This window comes from Lottia gigantea (assembly GCF_000327385.1).
Source record: "Lottia gigantea unplaced genomic scaffold LOTGIsca_1, whole genome shotgun sequence".
NCBI lineage: Eukaryota > Metazoa > Mollusca > Gastropoda > Lottiidae > Lottia > Lottia gigantea.
This window is the reverse complement of record NW_008706746.1, coordinates 6,175,074-6,199,099: the sequence shown is the minus strand read 5'-3', so window position 1 is coordinate 6,199,099 and position 24,026 is coordinate 6,175,074. Positions and strand designations below refer to the sequence as shown.

General features: G+C 29.7%; 2 protein-coding genes across 2 annotated transcripts; both read right to left on the bottom strand.

Moving 5' to 3' along the window:
• Positions 1 to 1,182: 1,182 nt before the first annotated feature.
• LOTGIDRAFT_152344 (hypothetical protein) lies at positions 1,183 to 8,069 on the bottom strand (the record flags this gene model as incomplete). Its single annotated transcript, XM_009045783.1, has 6 exons — positions 1,183 to 1,689; positions 2,767 to 2,994; positions 3,309 to 3,698; positions 4,176 to 4,349; positions 6,667 to 6,746; positions 8,018 to 8,069. The coding sequence occupies 6 exons, from the start codon at positions 8,067 to 8,069 to the stop codon at positions 1,183 to 1,185; spliced, it is 1,431 nt and encodes a 476-aa protein (XP_009044031.1).
• Positions 8,070 to 15,532: 7,463 nt separating this feature from the next.
• On the bottom strand, positions 15,533 to 23,417 carry LOTGIDRAFT_152343 (hypothetical protein; the record flags this gene model as incomplete). The annotated part of the gene is made up of 8 exons (XM_009045782.1): positions 15,533 to 15,912; positions 17,516 to 17,659; positions 18,109 to 18,244; positions 18,608 to 18,699; positions 19,091 to 19,223; positions 19,524 to 19,841; positions 20,628 to 20,762; positions 23,286 to 23,417. The coding sequence occupies 8 exons, from the start codon at positions 23,415 to 23,417 to the stop codon at positions 15,533 to 15,535; spliced, it is 1,470 nt and encodes a 489-aa protein (XP_009044030.1).
• Between the last annotated feature and the right edge of the window lie 609 nt (positions 23,418 to 24,026).

Sequence of the window (24,026 nt, the reverse complement as noted above, 5' to 3'; positions counted from 1 at the left end):
AATTTTTCATGTCATGTTTTAATTTTTAATATGAGTTTGTATCTTATAATGTTCTACAACAAACAATTTCAAATTGTTCATTTGGCACATTAGTGACCAAATAAAATATTCTAATAATATTAAATGATAAATTCTACGATTTTCAATTTATAGTCAGAGATAAATAGGTTAAAAATGGTAAAATTCAAAATAGGGGCTTTTAAAATTGAAGATACTATCTAAAAAAAATTTAACGATAAAAATGTTCAAAAAATGTAAAATATGTAAAAAGTTAACCTAAGTTTCTTAACAGTCCTCGAATTACAATGTAGCTAGCTGTAATAAAAATCAACTTTTCTAGAAACCATTTCTATATCACTTAATTTCTTATGTGTATAAACACAGTTTTGGTACAATATCTGTATTTAAATATGAAAAGAAAGAAAGAGGATTTGTCATGCAATACAGGGAGATAACTACACTAAACATGCTATAACTATTGCATAGAGATGATAGACAGAAAAAATCATCATGCTAAATACAAAAGAATTATCTGTCTAAATTTGACATGCCTGGAACTGTAGTTTATCGATTTTTGGTAATTTACAAACCAAATAATATAATTTGAAAGAATATTCTTTGTTACAGTGCAAAAAACTACAGTTTTGGCAAGTAGCCAACATGTTCAAAAACTTTTGAAAATAGTTTGAGAAGAGTTTTGAACATGTTTAGAATAATATAGAATATTAACATCAATGTGCATTGAACAGGTCACCAAACATGAAGCTAAAGCATTGAATAAATAAATAATAGGTCGCTACTTAGTGTCACTAAAGTGATTAATTCAAATTGAAAATATTAAAATTGGGAAACAACCCAGTTGAGTGCTTTAAGTAGGAAAGTAAAAAAGATCGTAAAAATTTATTACAAAATCACATATTTGGGCACTGTAGGTTCACAAATATACGGTTCACTCACTAAAAATATACAAAATTCACTATGCACTTTTTGATGTATGATAATATATCACAATTTTAATGCGTCCACATAACAGTCTAAGCGTGTCTCTTATTGCTAAAAAAGTTTGTGCGGAATTAAATGTTTAATTGATTAAGAAATTTTCACTTCATGTTTCAGTGATACTGTCCATTACACAATAAAAGGATGGAAATGAGTTAATATTAATATCAACCATTTGTCTAACTACGCTTCCGAACTATCAGGAATGTCTAAACCAAATACCTGGTCCGAGAGAGCATCAGAAACTTGTCTTTCATGTTGATTAGTCAATTTACTATCAGTTGTTACTTGTAATGAACCAGAAGTAGCCTCTTGGTAAGATGGTAACGAATCAATATCTTCATAATCAAATTTTTGCTTGTTGGTTGTTTGTACCACTCTCTTAGTCTCTTTCACTTCTTTACCAAACGTATTTAAAGATTTAGGTGGGGTAATTGGTTTTTCTGTGCCAGATTTTTGAGGTGATGTTTTTCTTGGAGTTTTTATTTCCTCCTCATCACTATCATAGAAACTATCTTTACGTTTTAATGTTGATTTACCATCACCTTCACTGGACTGAGTTGATTCAGTATAGGATTCATCATGGGTTGTCATGGTAATAGTGGAAGTTTCCGGGAGCTGCTCGACAAATGATGTCACATGATCTGGGGATGATGGTGCTGCATCAGATGAAGGAAGTGCATCAGACGACTGGAGAAGACAAAAGAAAGCAAAATGCACACGTGCAATTAAAGAACACTTCAAGCCATAGTTAGAGATTAGAGGAAGTTTGAGGGTTCTTTTTAAAACCAAACATAATTTAGAGAAAATACATCTGAATATCAAAATGCCAGAAGCAAAAACAACTCAATATATCAAAAGATGATAAAGGAATTTTTAATGTGCAATTACAATATATCTGGGTTTTGGTCCAATGTTTGGTTTTAAAATATAGACGCATACATGTGATAAAACTCAAATCTTATAATAGAGAGTCTCTTATTAAGACCAAAATGGTGTCATTTCCAAAAGAACATGCAAAATAAGATAGACGAAAATATTCATTTAATAATGTTGACCAATTTCAAAATTGAATCTTGTTGTAGGTCTGTAAATAAACTCAAAATAAGGGTATTTATCACAAGTATGACTTTGGAATGCTGAAATATTTTCATCATTAGTCACAATATCATTGCAATAAACAATATCTAAATCATAACAATTTTCATAATAAATACTACAGATCTGACCAATTTCCAAAAAACAAAATCAAACATGCAGGAAATAAACAGACAAAAACAAAACAAATGTCATGCTTAAATTTTGGTAACACTACATGATATTTTGAACGCATAAGTTTCCATAAACAGAAGAAGTATTGTTTTGTGGTGGAAGGGAGATAATTTGTTACTGACTAAATACAGGTTGTAGTTTGTTCATGAACCACAATTTGTGAAATATAGAACAGGTGACAATGCAAGGATTGTTTTGATATTTGAGGATTGTGTGAAAGGTATTGTTATACATATTAGTGGTAAAAAAATAAATTCCAGTAATGAACACAATATATTATTCAGATATAATCCATAGAAATTGAAAAATATTCAGATTTCATATTACTGTTTCTACCATGAAAGGTTGAGAAATTCAGATTTTCAATATCCAATTTATGAAATTGGTCTTTGGTATCAAAACAGACAAAAACAACTCATAAGTAATATGAAGATTTGATTGAATTATAATCTATTCAGTTCACTACTAGAATATACAAGACAAGTTATAATTTACCTGCTCATTAGGTAATAAAGATAATGGTTTAGCAACACCAATCTGTACAATTCCCTTCTCAGCACCTTTTAATGCTTGAGCTGTTTCATCTAGGGTAGCATTCTCTACATTGACATCATTGACAAAGATAAGTCTATCTCCTGGTACTAGACGACCATCTTGTTGAGCTACACCACCTGGTACTAAACTCTGTATCACTATTACTGTCTCGTTGGGATTTACTGGGTCCTAGAATAAAGGTCAAAGTCATGGTAAATTTTTGAAATATTCATGAAATAATTTGCTTAATTATCAATGAATCAAGAACAGTAGTTATCAAGAGAGAATTTATTTGTCATCTCAACATAAGTAGGCATTTAGTATTGAAATTCTTTTTTACTTATTCCGATCAGTTTCTAAATCATCCATTTGCCTGCTTATAGAAATAGTATAAAATTATTAGATCTTAATCATTTTTTATTCTAAGAAAATCTAAAAGCTGTGAACATGTACTCAAAATCATGCATTTGCAAATTTTTGAGTAAGAAATGTCAACCACTTACTTGATAGTCTAGTATACTAAATCCTAAACCATTATCACCTTTAATCAACTCAATAACCACTGGTTCATTACTCCACATAGCTAAACTATTTAAAGGTTCTAAAGATCGAGATTTGGTTTTATTCAAAGTATCCTGTAAAGATGTACTTTCTACTGATGAAATGGCTAGATCTGATTTGGCTTTCACCATTTTACTAGATAGTGGTAAATTTTCTTTCACACCAGTATTAAAACCAGAACTAGTAAAATCTACATCATCAGGCTGTGCTGCATAGTTATCTGTTGGTTGTGTCTTCCTTCTAGCACAAACCAGTCTCACATGTTGAGGTAAATCTTTTAATATAGCTACAACATCAACATGAGTCAATCCCAATAACCTCCTACCATTTACCTACAAAACACAAACAACTTAGATATCTATATTTTAACATTGAAAGAGACTAGTTTTGCACTTGCGATATAAAGCTGAGGAAAGATAATCTGGAAGTACAGGTACCACATATATATCTATAAGTGTCCCTATAACACACAATCTGTGATTCAGTTTGATATTGCATTAGAGAATTCTTATACAGAGAATTTTGTATGTGTGTTTCTGCATCTACTTTATTTTCTAAATGTACTACTACCTACACATGCCTACACATCTAATTATTTACTATTCAGGCCCCTATTCAGACTAGTCAAATCTTGTGCTACTGTGGATAAAAATTCAAACCAAGTACTAACGATCTGAACCGCAAAACGAAAACTCTTCACATGAGGAAGTATATCAATCATAAGTGAGTAAGTATTTCATAATTGCTCCAGATTCACCATGCTCTTGAATTATCAGAATTATTTTGAAGATTCAAAACAGGAAACTTACCTCTAAGAGTTCATCTCCACTTTTACATCGTCCATTTTGACCAACTGGACCTTCAGGTAAAATAGATCTTATATAATGATGTGGTCTAACTTCAACACCATTTTCTACATCAACTGTACCTTCTAAACTGATACCTAATCCACCTCCTTCTTTAAACTTAGATAATTTAGCAACCTGAAACAATTATCAATCAATGTTTGTTTAGTGCTTATCCATATTGTTTTGAAAGTAGTGTTGGCGAAATGAGATGAAGGGGAATGATGACGGGCCAGGACAGTTTGGTAATATATTGCTTTCACAATTAAATTATACATCACTATGCAGTCAATCTTCAGTTAATTCCTGTTCTTTTCAGCAAGCAGAAACAATAAAATAGCTTGCCAGACAAAGTAACACACTCACTTTCAACTCTGTTTTGATTAGAAAATTTGGCAGAAGCTATTTAAGTTAAACTTGTTTCTTGAAGAACATACTTAAGAATTTTTTCATTTTTCACTTTTTGATAGGATTCATTTTTGGGTGACAATCAGTTATTCAACATATTTCATAAAAATCTGTCTTCTCAATTGTTTCAGAACAAGGACCGGTGGATGGACTCTCAAAAGGTGTTTGGAACTGACAAAAGGCGTTTGGAGTATATAAGTACTTATCATGACTTTCAATAATCATTTTCATTGCATGCCAGGATATAACTGGGTAACTTTTTAATCAATTTTTGACAGAAAATGTCAGCTCTTACACAACAATAAGATTAAACATGTCAGCTATCAAACCATATGTAAACTAGTCAAGTTCATCTCAAAAATAGAGAACAAATTGCTCCTGTTTTAAGATTGACTACAATTTTGGGATGTCCAGTGGACAAACCCAGTTGCACAATGGCATCATGTGTGTTGTAAAATATTTCTTGTATCCATACTAATACTGCCATTATTATCTGAAATTCTTGATTAAATTTGTAATGATTTATTACAAGATAATATGTTGTTAGGTTTGACATGTTTCCATTATTTCTCAATAATCTATAATTTCCATGATAGTCTAAGTTCAATTAATAACTATTATCTTTATGGATGCCAAACCTCCTGCCTAAGCTGATAAAGATATGGTATTCACTCAGCTTTGACACAAAATAAGATTACCTTCACCATATTGGGTGTGTTACGACTTCAAAATGTCAGACAATGCTTTCTTTTTGAGTAAAATGTAATCAATCCTAACAGAAAATCAGAATGAAGTAATGTCAACAATAGTTGATTAGGAAATATTGATTGGTAAAATTATAATCGGAATAATCTTACAAAATAATACAAATACTGTAGCAATTACTAAGCAATTTATTACATTATTAATACATTACAGTTATTACCTGACAATACTCTACATGATAAATTACTCATATTATATACCTCAGAAACTCATATTATAATTAATTTCTATATTACTCATGCATTGGTCATACAAAATTGTGTTGCTTAGAAAATGCACCACATAAACATTACGTCAGAGAGTTGTTGTTTAGGATAAAGCTTAGGTTTTTTTTAGTTACTTTCTTCTACCAGCTGGTCCTTGAATGAATTTTCAAGATAATTTTCTGGTTTAATGAGGAGATACGTCTTTTTCGAAGTTAGCAGAATTTTAAGTTCCAATCGAGATCAGAATTAAGAATTATTATTTGTTTTGTGTAAACCAACCTTAAAACATGTTTCTGATGAGAAATAAGCTTGGTCCAGATATATACAAATTCATGCTTAATTTGATGTAAATTTGTGTTGACATAATCTGGAAGATGATAAGTGAGTATAAATAACAGAAAATGGTAGAAATCAAATGAACATTATTGATAATAACATTATATCCTATATGCTTCATTGATTCATAAAGACATTTTGCCGATGGACAAACGTGAATCTTCTATATACCAATTAAGTTCCAATCAGATAATAGGACTTTATTGATTTTTCTCTATACTCAATTAATCTATCAACAAATGACACTGAGTTAAAAGAGCTCTCTATGTATGATGGTAATATTAGTCTAATAATAATAATTTAATGTCTGTCTACCTTGATAAAGTTTATTAATGTATCAAATGTAATTCTGCTTTCATTATTCTGCATCAATAGAAAATTGAAAGTTTATCCAATTATTACGCTAATATAGCTTTTCAAAATCTTTATTTATCCTATTTCTGTACTGCACAATTCCCATAAGAAAATAGACTTTGAAATTAATGGTTTGGTTTCAGGCCAAAATTTAGATTGAAATATTTGTCTCTTCAGTCCACCTACATGTACTGCCTAATTTTACTTTTAAAAATATATGCTTAAGTTATTGCTTCAGTTTTTGTGATAAGTTGGTCTGTATTTTGTCAATATTTCCCTAGTGGATATCAGTTCTGAATATATCAAAAGCATCATTTCAAAGAATTTATAAATATCTATTTTTCATTATTTATTTTATGTCATTCATAAATCAACAAATTACTTACCACAACATCAAAATCAGGACCGATTATAGATGTCCAACATGATTTTATTGAAGCTTCTTCATCTGATGTTAGATCACCACCTGCAATCATAAAATTATAGCATTTAATAAAATATTTAGACATAGTGAAATAATCCTTAATCTGAAATCAAATAGTGAACCTAAAAATAAACCTCTATTCATGTGCGTATGTTTTGTATATAAGTCTGAAAAATAGCATGTGTGTTAATTAATGAAAGAACAAATTGAAAGTTATTTTAAATATTTAAGAATGTTATAGTTATTGTTGCTGTTTCTTTATATGTAGGCAACACGAAAATAAAATAAAATGTCCATTGTATTTGACAATCTTTGACTTTTAAAAATAATTTGCTGAAATGTTAATTCTATGGTTTCAGGTCATCTAATGATATTTCAAAATGTATTGCAGGACTATTCTCTGAATACAGTCAGACAAATATGCTTTAAACTTTTAAACATCTTTCAAAATCAACCATTAACTGGCCTACATATATGATTGATTTTTACTGTCAAAATAAGAAGAATCTAGACTAACTTGTTGGCTGAGAAAGACGATGGATGGTATTTATTATGTATATAGAAAGTTTTTTCATTAGTAGGAAATAGGTAAGGGTACCCAAGTGTATATTTATCAAATGTTATCAATATCACTCCTAAATATTTCCATATTGTAAAAGAACATTAAGAAACTCAGGAGATTTCTAAAGGAAATAGAAAATCTTGTTGAGACAATGTTAAGAGTGGTGGCCTTTTCATCAATATTTGACTTTATCCAATTAACACATTAGAGATTTGAATATGTAGAAAATTGAATTTAAAATGAAAGTAGTGTTTTACTGAAATTAAAGATATCAACATTATATTTTAGTACAATTTCAAGATGCTGATAGTGCTATTCTTTTAAAGAGTTTTATCAGCTATAAACCATTATTTTCAATTGAACCTATTATAATCTTAATTAAATTGATATTCTAAAAATACAGATAAAAATTAATTCAATTCAGAATTAAGTCTAAAACAGATAATAAAATATACTGATGAGATGAAAGAATCAATATCTTTACCCTGTCAATTAGTGTCAAATAAACATATTACTTTAAACATTACTGTAAATTATAATACTACTGGCATATTCATAGAAACAGCAAGAAAGAATATAATAGTTAATTAACAATTTTTTGTAAAGTACAAATATTGTTATCTGGTAATTCAAAGAGAAGAGAATATAGACTGTAAAATAATTAAGCATTGTATCATTCTATTTCAAAATGTTAACAGAATAAATATGTGAGAAAAATGTATAGAAATCATATTTAAGAGAAAAAACTTACTCCAAATTACATGGTGATTGGTGCGAAGTTGACGATGGGTTAAGAACTTCATGTCTTCTCTCTCGTTTAATCCAAATTAATCATGATAATAATATAGATTGATTCTCGATAACGTTCTAAAATAATACTGGGTTTTATAACCTGACAGTTATTTTCACTACCTTTCGTGTCTTTTAGTAATTAGAATCAGATAATCAAATTTCACATTAATAACATCATGATCTATACAGTACACATCTTATATATCACTCTATATATACATATAGTTCATTTGTTCAGTACACAATATCTATTCAAAGCTCACAATATTCAACATAGAGAACTGACAAAATTCATATTCAACATACCATCAATCTGAAAATTGACAAAACGTCACTTAGTTTACAATATCTATACAGTTAAACTGTTGCACCATCAATCAACAATGTACATTGTAGAAAAAAAACTTCAGTAACAAAAAAATGTTTGAAATATCCTCAACATAACAAAATGTTTGAAATATCATCAACATAACAAAATGTTCGAAATAACATTAACATAACAAAATGTTCGAAATAACATTAACATAACAAAATGTTCGAAATAACATTAACATAACAAAATGTTCAAAATATCCTCAACATAACAAAATGTTCGAAATAACATCAACATAACAAAATGTTCGAAATATCCTCAACATAACAAAATGTTCGAAATAACATCAACGTAACAAAATGTTCGAAATATCCTCAACATAACAAAATGTTTGAAATATCAACAACATAACAAAATGTTTGAAATATCAACAAAACAAAATGTTCGAAATATCATCAACATAACAAAATGTTTGAAATATCCTCAACATAACAAAATGTTTGAAATATCAACAACATAACAAAATGTTTGAAATATCATCAACAAAACAAAATGTTTGAAATATCATCAACAAAACAAAATGTTCGAAATATCATCAACGTAACAAAATGTTCGAATACCAACAACATAACAAAATGTTTCAAATTCCATCAACATAACAAAATGTTTGAAATTCCATCAACATAACAAAATGTTTGAAATACCATCAACATAACAAAATGTTTGAAATATCCTCAACATAACAAAATGTTCGAAATAACATCAACATAACAAAATGTTCGAAATATCCTCAACATAACAAAATGTTCGAATAACATCAATGTAACAAAATGTTCGAAATATCCTCAACATAACAAAATGTTTGAAATATCAACAACATAACAAAATGTTTGAAATATCAACAAAACAAAATGTTCGAAATATCATCAACATAACAAAATGTTTGAAATATCCTCAACATAACAAAATGTTTGAAATATCAACAACATAACAAAATGTTTGAAATATCAACAAAACAAAATGTTTGAAATATCATCAACAAAACAAAATGTTCGAAATATCATCAACATAACAAAATGTTCGAATACCAACAACATAACAAAATGTTTGAAATTCCATCAACATAACAAAATGTTTGAAATTCCATCAACATAACAAAATGTTTGAAATACCATCAACATAACAAAATGTTCGAAATACCACCAACCTGACACCGTCATTAAGAGTTCATACCATCAATATGATAAACTTAAGGTTCATACCAACAACATCACAGAGAGTTATTACATCAACATGACAAGGAGTAACATAATATTAGAGTTGGTATCATCAACAAGATGAAAGTCCATACCATCAACATAAGAGTTCATACAATCAACAAAATTAGACCAAGCTTTGGTCAGTTTTTTTTATCAGTATTTATATAGCCACTTCAGTTAGGGTCTAAGGAAAGGCCACTTGAACCAATCAATTTTGAGTTTCTCTCCAATGCTGGGATTTTGTGAGAGTGAAAAATTTGACTGGTTAAATCAGAGGTCTTCAGGTTAGGTCAAAAGGTTATTATCTATTATAAAACAGTTGGTCTCACATCAAAGTAATATTACTTCATAATATAATTATATTAATCTATAAATGTCATGATGAGGTAGCTGAATTTTTACCTCGGCCCATACTTTCCTAATTTCAATTATATGTTGTTGTTCATACTATCAATATGAGTTCATCAAATTATCACAACAAAGAGTTCATACCATCAATATGACAAGAAGTTCATACTATCTAGATAACAAGAAGTTTATACCATCTACATGACAAGAAGTTCATACCATCAACATGACAGGAAGTTCATACCATCTACATGACAAGAAGTTCATACCATCTACATGACAAGAAGTTCATACCACTAACATGACAAGAAGTTTATACCATCTACATGACAAGAAGTTTATACCATCAACATGACAGGAAGTTCATACCATCTACATGACAAGAAGCTCATACCACTAACATGACAAGAAGTTTATACCATCTACATGACAAGAAGTTCATACCATCAACATGACAGGAAGTTCATACCATCTACATGACAAGAAGTTCATACCACTAACATGACAAGAAGTTTATACCATCTACATGACAAGAAGTTCATACCATCAATATGACAAGAAGTTCATACCATCTTCGTGACAGGGGGTTTATACCATCTTCATGACAAAGAGCTTTAACATTAAAACATTTGATAACAATATCAACCAACATATCTGATATAACCAATAACTGATATCATGTAAAAATGTACTGATCAGATCAAACTTTAGAAGCATATTATACTTGAAAACATCCTTTACGCTTCCGATGAAATTATTAAAAGCAGCACGATCACAATTATTAAACCCAAATGCATTAGTATAAATAAAGTCTGAATGACTATTACATAACAAAATTGATTTCCATTATAGTTTGATCATGGTATCACTAATGACTTCTGCTTGAGAGAATCCTGTAACAGCTTAACAAGCCACGGCATCATTAATATTTACTGAACGAGTCAAAAGCTTTTCAAAAATCAATTGATTTTCTTTCATGCACACTTTCATGTGTTTCTGATAATGTTTCTAAAGAACTATCTTATCTTGTATCTTCTTCATGAATCAGGATATTGAACTCATAACCATATACACAACACTAATATATAAACCACTAAAACTAAAAACCAATATCCAAACTTTTTCTTTGAGAACTTTACTTTTAACATGTTTTTTAAAAGGTTGAGCTTTCAAAAGCAGAAAATAAAACACAAGTATGATGAGCAAGAATCATGGAATGCTTTAACATCTAGGTTTTCTATTTCCTTCGGAATTCAACTGAAACATTCCAATTTCAATAAAAACATTTACACTAAACTGAAGCACAGACAACAATCTTGTCATAGATTTTCTTTTGCCGGAAATATCATTGGAAATCCACCCATTTAAAAATGAACTGAAACATTAAAAAAGTTCATGCAAAATTTCAAAGTTCTGATCAAAAATATAAATATTATCCTAATTTGTTAAGTTCAATAATCACACTGATATCTTTGAACTGTCCAGAATTTGTCTAAAGACTGATAGAGTTAATCACAAGTTTATTATTTATGTCCTCATTACAATAGTAATAACCAACTGTTATCTTACACAAACTACTGGTTTCCATTGACAATTTGATAGTTATATAATATCGCCACTGATTGAGTTATTAATGACTTTGTATATCAGAGATCTACTGGTGATAGGTTATCATGTAAATACAAGTCGGATAATGACAACATTTGTAGGCACCATTAATAACTTTTATGATTATAGCGTGAAGCAACAACCATTATTTACAATGTACATGTAACTATTGATTATTAGCATGAGGTTAACAAACAATCCAATATCATACAGCACTACATTAGATATGTAGGAAAATAAATGATCTGTAAAATTTAGATCAGCTTTATCAGTTTTAATAAAGACTTTAAAGTCAGTCTTGCCAAGAATGTTTAGTTGCTAAATTTCTGCTGGATAGAACACTACACTAATCCATTATGAGAAAAAAGCATTTTACAATAAAAATTGCAAATCAACAATTTGGTAGGCCTTTGTGACCATTAGAAAATAAACTATACTATAGTCCTTATCTTAGTTTGTAAGTCATCTTGTTCATAGTTATGTTATATCATCAAAAAGCTTTAAAATATTTGTTTAATATACAGAATTTTACTGTCATCAATGATTATGTCTTATATATTCATAAACAACATGGCATATATTTATTATTCATATTTCAAAGTCCACATGATATTGTTTCTTTTAAAAGGATGATTTGGAAGTGACAGAATATGAGAAATGTTGGTAGTGTAAAAGAATGATGGTGACAAGGTTATGAAATATAGATAACATTAATCTGACAAAGTCAATGTAATTCCACATAGCACCCTGATATTACAGACCTAGTGACTTGTCATGTCTGTACAACAGGAAATTATGTCTTGACACTACAGGCAATAGTCGATCAATTTCCCTATCTTCCAGTCAGATAATGTGGAGAATAAATCGTCACACTGAATTTCAGATATCATCAATTTCTGCTCTTCTCAAAATTAAAACCATTTCAAACTATCCTGGTCAATAAAAATCACCACTTCTTTAACACTCCATTATATAGATCTCAAAATCTAGGATATGGTTCTACTGAACTTTAACATAATAGGAGATTTCACTATATATAACACTATTAGGAGTTTTTAGAAACTTCTTTCCTCTTACTACTAGTTTTGAGATTTCATCTTTCAGACATGCTAGGATGAACTATGACATATTATTGAATTCATAGCATACTTTCAAATTATTTTAAAATAGGTCATGAAGTAAAGTTGAAAGTCTAACCATAACTATCTTAACTACACACAAAATCTCTGTTTTGATAGAACAGTAATTTGCATGTAGCTCAAACTGATAAACAGACATTAATATAAGACATAATCTGCAATTTATTAAATAACCTTGAAACCTCATCACTTTGATTAACTACTTCTGTTTTCTTTTAATATGTCTGCCAAATGTTCTAAATTATCTTAGATAAATAAAACTACTTAATCTTACATTTCTTCAACATATTATAAAAATATTTTTAAATTCCTCGCATATATACTTTAATAAATTCAAACCATATGCACAATTTGAGTACTTTAATTTGTTGTACTAATGAAAGTTATCACTGATACATACATAATAGAAATGCAGACTTGAGCATTGGTCAAATAAAGAAGAGCTTTACCTCCTTCTTTTGCGCTCTTTATTAAGCTTTGAATTGTTCTTGGTCTGCTTTTGTTGGAGGTTTTTAAATAGCAAAATTGTCCACCTTGCTGAGGGTTATTTTTTTGCACAACATAAATTTCAATATAACATCACCTTTTCTGATTAGTTAACTTCATAATCTTTATATTCCAAAACAATTTTCAACCTAATAACCTAAAATCAATCAAATTCAATTCTCCCCAAATGGTCATAAAAAATACTAAACTAAACAACAACACTACACTAAAATTGTATCTATTTACAGTACACAATAGGTTTTTCACTCAAAACATATTTTAAACTTTATCCAAACAAAATCATTTAAACTATAAACACAATGAATGATCTTGATTACACTGATGTCCTATATTCATATCTTATCTTCTACACAGTACTTCATGGTGACATATATCTTACGTGACATACTTGAACCTATCATCTTACATAATCCTCCTTTAACACACAGATCTTCCCCATCATTATATCCAACACATTGCATAGAATCAAACTTTCACTTTTCACTGCCACTGTGTAATTAATATTGTATACCCATACAGTACTAATGTATTATACCATGTTTACTATGATGAAACAACTAAACCCACTGAGTATAATAAAGTTTTGAGATACTAATATTATAGGCTGACTATGATTAGATGTTTCAGTCTGGACTTATCATCTTTTACTTGTCAATACAACAACTTATAACTGGTTGTATATAATAATATTTATATAGTATATCTACTCTGCACACACACACACACATATATACCTATATAAATATATTACAGACACAATCTAGTGTTGACATGTTTTTTGTATTTTAACATACAAAACAGGCCTAATTTTTATCTATTGTGTTCTTATAAATAGTCCTCTTTCATGTTGTATTTAATAAGATAAAATAAAAAAAATATAAGTTATTGAGTATGGTAGTTAATTGAAAAGGATGTTTATTGAACCGAATATCTAGCTGGATTTAAAGTGAATGAAAGTGCTCTGCCACAATGTCACAGTTTGAGAATTATGCAAGTTTTTGAAGACAACGTTAATGTCAACACATATTAATGAAGACTTCATCTTTGAAGGTCTGAAGGGATGCTTTGGTATAAATGATACCATGTTGTGGCAAGTCTAGATGTAATTTGCTATGTCATGTTCATACACCTCATAATTTTCAAGGAGAGAAATATATAACTGCTTGAGTTGATGCATTAGAGAGGGTGGCCTTTTTCTTTTACTGTTAACAATTTTTGTGCATTGTCTTCAACAATTTCTAAGTACTGTGTGTAAATGGTAAGAATATAATATCTCTAAGCACATCTCACACTATGTGGATATTTGTCTGTCACTTTCAACTTTACAATAATTAAAGTTATTGTAGATGAAACAATAGGAATTTTACACCCTTCTAATTTTAACTTTTATACTTAATAGTGTTTGATGTTCTACTATTCTGCACTTGATTGGGCTAATAAAGATGCTGTGCAGTGTGTCATGAGGAAATTTTGCCAGGACTGCAGTCCATTATCTTACTTTTTGTTTGGGGATCAGAACCTGTGTATATTCTGTTTGAAGGACTAGATGTTATTTTCCTGTCAGCTCCAATAATAGTGAGCATGATGCCGTCGTGGCCTCAAAGACAGGTTTAGAATTAAGTAGTAAATAATATGTAGTCAATAATGAGTTAATATATGAAGTTGACCAATGTCCAGAAATATATCACTTAATAATGGGTTTTCACATAAATTATTCAGTAAGTGGATCTGGCATTCGGCATATGGTTGCTTAAAAGCTAATCCATCTCCAACATCACCTAATAAAGGTAACAAGTTTCATGAAAATTGGTTGAAAACCAAAAATACCTTAAGAACTTTTAATTTGAGTGGTGACAAAGGTTAACTAAGTTTTAAATAGTTTAATTCTACCAAATCTTGATCAATACCAAATTTTAACAATATACAAGATTATAGGGCTTAATATAACTATGTTTTCACTGACGGAAAAAGCCAGCTTAAGGCTAGCTGTAGTGTGTTTCTACTGGGCAAATGGCCTCATTGAAAACCTCTCTTTATATGTTCGGAAATTTATCGGGGGTCTAATTAAAATTTGCTTAATATGCAGCTTTCACTTAACTCAGTGGAAACGCAAAAAGCCAGCTTTATCTTGTTTGACTTAGTAATCAATCGTTCAGGAACCAGTTTAAATACAACGCTATTGGCAATATAGCTGGCTTAAAGCTAGCATAGAGATAGTTTTACTTTACAATTCTCAGTAGAAATGCGGTGATAGTTGAGAAATTCTCAATCACAAGTTTTTAGAAATTAAAGTTTAATATTCAATTGTTCCAGAGTTTTAAAAAAATTAAAGCTTTATGTTCAACTGTTTTATGAAGTTTTTGAGAAGAGGAGGTTTCTTGTTCAACTGTTTTATGAAGTTTTTGAGAAGAGAAGGTTTCTTGTTCAACTGTTTTATGAAGTTTTTGAGAAGAGGAGGTTTCTTGTTCAACTGTTTTATGAAGTTTTTGAGAAGAGGAGGTTTTTTGTTCAACTGTTTTTTGAAGTTTTTGAGAAGAGAAGGTTTCTTGTTCAACTGTTTTATGAAGTTTTTGAGAAGAGGAGGTTTCTTGTTCAACTGTTTCATGAAGTTTTTGAGAAGAGGAGGTTTCTTGTTCAACTGTTTTATGAAGTTTTTGAGAAGAGAAGGTTTCTTGTTCAACTGTTTTATGAAGTTTCCAGCAATGAAAGTTTTATTTCAACTGTTTTATGAAGTTTTTACACATCAAAGTTTTATCTCTGACTGTTTTATGTTTTTAGAAATGGAATTTCCAACTGTTTTATAAAGTTTTTAGAAATTAATGTTTTATGTTTTACTGCTCTGAAAGTTTTACATTATTCTACTGTGAAAAGTTTTAAAGAGAAAGAAGGAATAAATCAATACAATGATTAGTAGAGAATATTGTGTTAAAGTGTCTTTTATCTTGTTTCTTGTCTAAACATCATTCTTAAATCAATACCCCCCTCTTCTCTCTTATTTTACTTCATACATAGTACTCTTTTATAAACTGTCTTCTTTAAATATTCATTTCTTAACAAGTCAATCTTTAAAAAAACATCTCACAAATTCATTTTAAAGAATCTATATTCTGATTATTACAATGTATTCTTAATCCAATGTTTGAACTTTAATTTTCAAAGTAAACTATATACTAAGTATAAAATATTCATGACAAAATACATGAAAGAATACCAAACTTAATATATTTCATTAATTAAGTGATTATTATTAGTATGTATGGAGACAGATATATATATATATATATTAAACAACTCATATGTCATAGTTTTATTAACTGCAATTCATATATAACAATGGATAAATTTGTTGGTGTTTCTGCACTTATTTACCAATACAAAGTGATAACAATTTGCAAATCTAATTTTAATTTTATTATAATGAACGAGAGCAGTTGACTTTACCTTGAGGGTAAAATATGTGGTATTTGGAACTGATACTATCAAGCCTATAGAGTTATATTATATAAAAACAGAAAATAGTAAAATGTTCTAGTTAATGTTCCTATTACTAATAGATATATGTGATTATCTATAGTTGATGTTATAATCTATAGTTACTTACATGTATGATTGCTAATGATAATCAAATATAAAACTGATCAAAATGCTACTCAAGTTATCTCCCATTTTTAGCAACAATGCGGTAAAGTAGATCTTTCCATATAGAGCAAGTACAAAGAAATTTCCATTGAAAATATCTTGAATTTATGTTATGTATCTACTGTATTGTGTATTCGATAGTGTCAGATGACAACTTTCTTGATCAAAAGTTTAAGAAAGTAGAATGAAAATTTTTAATAAATATAAAAGAGTGTATGAAGTGGATAAATTTTTGGGTAATCCTACAATTTGGGAAAATAGTTTATAGTGGATATGTAAAATAGGGAAGCTCACATTTCATCACAAGTTACATTACCTACATCTCCCGAATGTTGCTTTAAAATCCTGTCTATAGGTATAGTTTAGCTATGATATTTGGACACATCCTGGTCAGAATCAATATGAATAGTCCATTGTATATTTGGATAGATTAAATCATCATTGAAACAATACAAGGTAGACTTTTATTGAGTTCTGTACTACTTTTACTATCTCAAAACATAGTGAATTGTACCTACATAAGTCTTTAATAAAACAAAAATGAGAGAAAATATCTTTTCTTAACTATCAATTCACTGGAACAAGGCACTCTCTGCCCTTGAGTTAACCTTATTCAATGAATTATTTAAAAAGCTTTTACTTACTGTAATCTTCTTCTACTGTGACATCCTCTACATCTATATCTTTATTATTATTATCTTCTATAGGGCTGGTAGTGGTAGTGACAGGGGGAGGTGGTGGTGATTTATTATTTACTGCTGGGGGTACTACCATCTGATTCACCTGACCTACAAATAAAATAAAACTTTCTCAAATAAATCATGCATAATAAAGGTACTCAAACAAGTATTAAAATTCAGAATATATGAAAGCTTTTTCTCTCATAATATTTCTTTCTTTCTAATATTTTTATTCATATTCAGAACACTGGAATGTGACAATGATATTTTTTTTATTTGTATTATGAACCAATGCATTCAATGGAAAAATTTTACTTTTGCCAAATATATTGTATGATTATATTAAGAAAAAATGAACAACATCCCTTTTACAGTTAGACAGCATAGGTCCTACTAGACCTCTTGAAACAGGTCCTCTATTACTCAAATTCATCCCCATATAGATAGGTTGGAATTACAATGAAAGAAAAAATTTTGGAAGTTATCAAACTATCAAATGCTTAATAAGAATAACACATTGAAGTTGTTCTGTAATGTATAATAATGATCATAAATACCTAAATATTGTTGTAATTTTTCAAATTTGGGACCATGAGTATAGCGTATTAATTTCAAATTGACAACTTGTCCAGTATTTCTTAAAACTTCTACAGCCTGATGATTAGTATAGCCATGTAACGATTGACCATCAACCTACAATACAAAATATTATCAACTTAACATTTTACAATGACATCCATTTATCTATATCTGATCACAGCTCACTATTCATAATAGTAATATACTTGCATTCAAATGTTAACTTTTTTCCCTCCTTCACTTCAGCTCAACTGTCCAGAGTTCTACAATATCACCTGTTAACCACAGTTCTACAATATCACCTATTAATCACAGTTCTACAATATCACCTATTAATCACAGTTCTACAATATCAAGTATTAATCACAGTTCTACAATATCACCTGTTAATATATTGCCATGAAAAACAAAATACGGAAAATTTATTGTCTCTATCTACTTTTTGTGGCTGTTGCATAGTGATCTTTAATATTTTACCTGTATAATTTGATCATTGACTTGGATTCTTCCATCTTTAGCTGCAGCAGAATTTTCAGCAATAGATTTAACAAATATACCAGATATATCTTCTATAATAAACATAATACAAAGACATTTAGTAATGACAATATATTAATATTCAAGTTTAAATATTCCAATTTTTTTTAAAAAATGAGTGGATTTATCATAACTAACCCTACTTCTTCACTGAATAGCTACAGTTGTAAAAATAAGTGATACCACACATCCGTTTCATGTATCAATCAGTAAATTAACACAGGCAGATAATATCAATTAAGTTGTGTACACATAAAAAAAAATCTAACTTCATATTCACAATCAGATATCTAGGCTTCAATCAAGGCTAATTCAACAAGAGTTTAGGATTATAATATGTGTGAGTTGGTGTATGGTCTGAACCTTGTCACATCTTTAGCCACCAAGCATTACTTTGCACAAGATTAAATAAAAGTGCCTTACCTATTCCAGGTCCATCATCACCTCCAATATAGCCAGCAATAGTAATACCAACACCTTGATGATCTTTAGCTAAATCAACATCAAATATTTCAGATCCAGCCAAATCATCATAGATCTCATAACTTGAAGGGTGCTGGAAACAAAATATCAGGTATGTATTAAGAAATATAATCTCTATATCACAAGGACTTATATAACACTACATCTATTTGTGACCTAGGCCAGTGCCTTCATGAGAAGTCATCACCATTGAAAATTTACAGGTATCTATAAATCAAGGAGAAAATTAGCAATCCATACAGTCAAGCGTTTTACATTTACATACATAAATTTATACACATACGGAAGACCACAAAAAAAGAAAAAGTGGTCCACAGAATGGTTCCAATAAATCTTTATAAGTTTATATAATTTATCATAGGAATATACTTACTGGATGAACTTGTACTTGACCTTGCATATTTCCACGATGGTTATATTCATTCTCACCAAATTTATTTTCATCTCCATCAGAATTGTCCATGTTCATGATCTCATTAATTTGCATAAGATGATCATCAAGGCTACCAGTTGGTATGATGGGAGCATTGGGGACCTGGTAGGGTGGGGGTTCTAATATAGATCTAGCTACAATTAATCTAACATGGCTACCACTCTGTCTTAGAACAAGAGCAACCTGTTCCGAACTCATTCCTCTCACATTAACATCACCAATCTGTAGAATATGATCTCCACTTCGTAACCTTCCATCCTGAAATACAAACGAAAATGTTAGGTTGTAATACAGCAAAGTACACACTTTCCATCAATCCATGGATGAGTCATTTAGTTTTATTGAACCTATTTAGTAATCATCAACTCTAAGTTTGGATTTGCAAAAATATGAAATGATGTTTAATTTTGAGAAGATATGATTTTTTATTATCATATTAACATTAGTCATAGCCAGTATGATACTTAATATACAGGACTATGTCATAATGATTCTAATAGAGTAAAGCAATCAACTTTCTACCATCATTTCCTGCCATCAATGTAGACATTTTTATGAGTTGTAGAGGAGAAATGATGGAAGAGTAGCTAATACTTGAGATGTAAAATGGTGTAGAATTGTCTCGCTACTTTAATAGACTGTCAATCATCTAAGTAAATAATTTAATCACTGTAAAAATACGACTACAGTTGATATATATTATTCAAACTTTTATTGCTTATCATTTTTGTGGGATATTGACCATAAGAATATTTTATCATCCAAATTCCTGTAAAGTGAGTGTCTTGATTTCCAGATTTTATATCTGCAGAATGTGTAAAATATAATCAAGTAAGATCAATCGTCAATGTGTAGGCCCTAATGGCAAAACTATACTCAGAAACCAGGTAAGTACTTCTGTCATGTTTCAAATAACTAAATAAGCAAAAGCCTGTTCCCTTTTCCATTAGGTATTTAGTAGAATAGTGGTACTAGTATTATTGTATACATGAAGCAGGATTTTGTTTGAAATGAATGTAACTTTTGTTTCGCTTGTATACTTACATTGTCAGCTATACCTCCAGGTAGTATAGTTTTAACTACAACACCAGTACTACGTCCACCTATAATACCAAATCCTAGTCCAGTACCATCATTTATTAGATCTATAACTTCTATCTGACTCCATTCTGTACTTAACTACAATTACAAAATATAACATTTCAATTACTTTACTATCTTATAATGGATGTACAAAAAGTGAATTGAGCATTCTATGCACCAAACACAGAATAAAGACAACTGTAAAGTTAAATGAAAGCATGTTTTGTAACCATGTTTGATGATGACCATTTATGAAGCATGAGAATTTAAATAGTAAGAAATAGGATAATTGTTTCTGTGATTCTTGTTGTGATTTAAAGGAGTAGATCAGAAGCATTAGAGGAATCTGTTTGAGAGAAAACCAATCTCTTAACAGAGAAAATCCTATATATTCAAGTCAGCAATCTCTCTCTATATTATTATTTTAAAGCCAGACATACAGGTCAATGATATTTGTGACATTAAGAAATGAAATTTAGATATATAAGCCACTGGGCGCCATCATTTTACCAACTTGATCTCTACTCATTATTTTTAACCAGTTGATCTATAAAATGGATTCTTTCAAGTCTACATATTTGAAAATGAAATATCAAGGGACATAGAAATATAGTTTGCCAACTGAACACAATTGAACTAACCATCCTTGTCACCAACAATTTATCAAGAATTGTTTTTTTACAAGCTTATATATACCAAAAAAAGATATTTCATTCCAAGTTATTCAACATTTGTCTTTGCTTGGACATCACCAACAAATCTCATCTTGTCATTGCACTACAGTATCAGATCATGTGCACATAACAGGATGAAATTAAGCAGGAAATAGAAACGCTGTAACTATGTTAAACTAAATATGTTACCATAGAAACCCTAACAAATAATACCATGTTATTATAGCTGACATTTGAACTATAAGAGATAATAAAGTGATCATGTAAATAATATCATATATTTATAAACAGTTAATTAATTTCTACCATTAATAACAACAACAATAACTAATTATATCATGACAATAACCATTTTTATAGACTACCTCTAGGGTAAATGTATGATTACATTGTATCCACATTACATTATCCACAGGAAAACAGATCTGCTGTGAACCATAGAAGTTGCTTTCTATATTTCAGAGATTCAATAAAAATTTAACTGAATCAATGCATAAGTTTGTTTTTCTCTCTACAAGGTCCCCAATATAGGTTTTATTACGTGTATACATGTGTAATCCTACTATACCGATACACAGAAAATCAGGCCCATGTAATAATCGAATCCATATCACACATACATTGAATACTGTCAAACTACTTTTTTTTCTACTCAACTTGACTCGAATGATTGAATCAACATTGTTTTCATAATCTCGCTTACCGAATTAAAAGCTGCAGTGCCAGCTTATAATAGAGCAAATGACAGCGAATTACCATTAAACCATATTTTGAAACCTGTTTAAACACTCATGGGCTATAATTTCCACAAGCAATATTGTTATTACCTTTTTTGACAACAAATCAAGTAAGATATTCAAGTTGACCAGTGTAGGCTATAGGGAACTCCCTATGACGTCATCTTATGTTTGTTAAAATCACATTCCAGGAGGAATCCCACAGCGAAGTACACAACAAAGGTAAAATAAGGTCAAATTTAGAAATACCATGAATTATTTGTTGCAATGGGTGTGGTACTTTATAGTTAGTACTCCAATCAAAACACCAAACGAAATAGTATGTAAGAAAAGGCAAACCGCACTCAAATGCTAGCTGGTCAACTTGGGTTTTTTTGGATTCCAATGGTATCTAGATGATTACAAATTATATATATATTATTAACTAATATTAGAAAACAAATCTAGCAGATAAATCTAGTACTAGGGGTTGAGTAATTAATTGTCTATAAGAAATGTATAAGAAAACTATAGTTGTAATATAAAAGATGTTATTGGTATAATATAAAGACAATATAAGATGTAAAATCAATAGTTTTCTATTAAATAATATTTATATTTCATTATAACTAGTTTTATCTAATATTTAATATCTCTATAGAATATCATACACAGCTTATATTACTCCACTACTTTACCTAATATGTTCAAATAAAAATTAATGAACCATGTTTCTGCAATCTCAAAGCTGAAATAGTTGGATGAATTAGAATAAACATGAATCGTACTTTGCCCTGAATTTATCTTTGACAGACTAAAGTGCTTGCTGAAAATCCAGACCTGAATCGCAAATGTCTTTCAGACTTGTGTTTCCACATTACCCTCACAAGTTACACTGGTTCCTTCCTAGTTCAAAGTGGACGATAGCCGAAGGTTTGTAGTTTAACAGTTTACAGACATCGTAAATACAGAAATTGGATCACCACTTTTGTTCTTGGACAAAATCACAAAAATGAAATGCCCTGCCTATCTGTGTTAGTTTACTAAAGAACAGAAAATGGCGTTAGATAAAGGACTTCAAATGTCAGACCACAGTACATCATCATGGAATACCAAGGTTTACCTTTAACTTTGGTGACTAAGACAATCAACAATACCTTTCCCACTCAAATAAATTCCTGTTTAACTATAATAAGGTATTCAAATTGAAAAAAAATAACTAAGATTACCGGTACAGCTTTACAGATAGGTAGTTGTTGTGGAGCATGGGTTACAGCAGGTTGACGAGATTTTAGATAACACATAGCTGCCACTAGAGCACCACATATGGCATCGTGGTAGGAACGTCCAACTTGCTCCATCTAAATACATCACGAATATAGAGAAATATGTGTGTTTATAGAAGAGAATATCCTAAATAATACTATGGTATATCCACCACATTCTTTTTATACTTGTCCATTACCATGAAACATGGAATTTTCTCGACAACATTGACACAATTATTTGATGGTTTCAGTCAATAACAGACAGACATTTGCTGACTTTGTTAACTGCAAAATGTTCCCAGAAGAATTCAAACAAATAGATGTATATTTCCTGAAACATTAGTGTTGATGGCTTTTTAATCAGAATGTTAATCGAACAACCATGTTGTTTCTCTCAGAAAATGTTGGACAGATATCAATCAACTAATTCCATTCACAATTATATATAAAGCTCAGACTGTTTTGTTTCAAGTTGGCTTTCAGTATCCTCATTAAAATAACACAGATCTGGTCACACACACTTCTTTCTTTAACCTAAATACCACATAATTTCATTAAAGTTAATAATATATCCTTCATTTATTGCTACAAATTGGAACAGATCCTTATAATACTATTCTATTATCTCTAGAAATGACACTAACATTTCACAATTACTCCTTCATACAACACACTAAACTTGATAAATTCAGTAGAGAAACC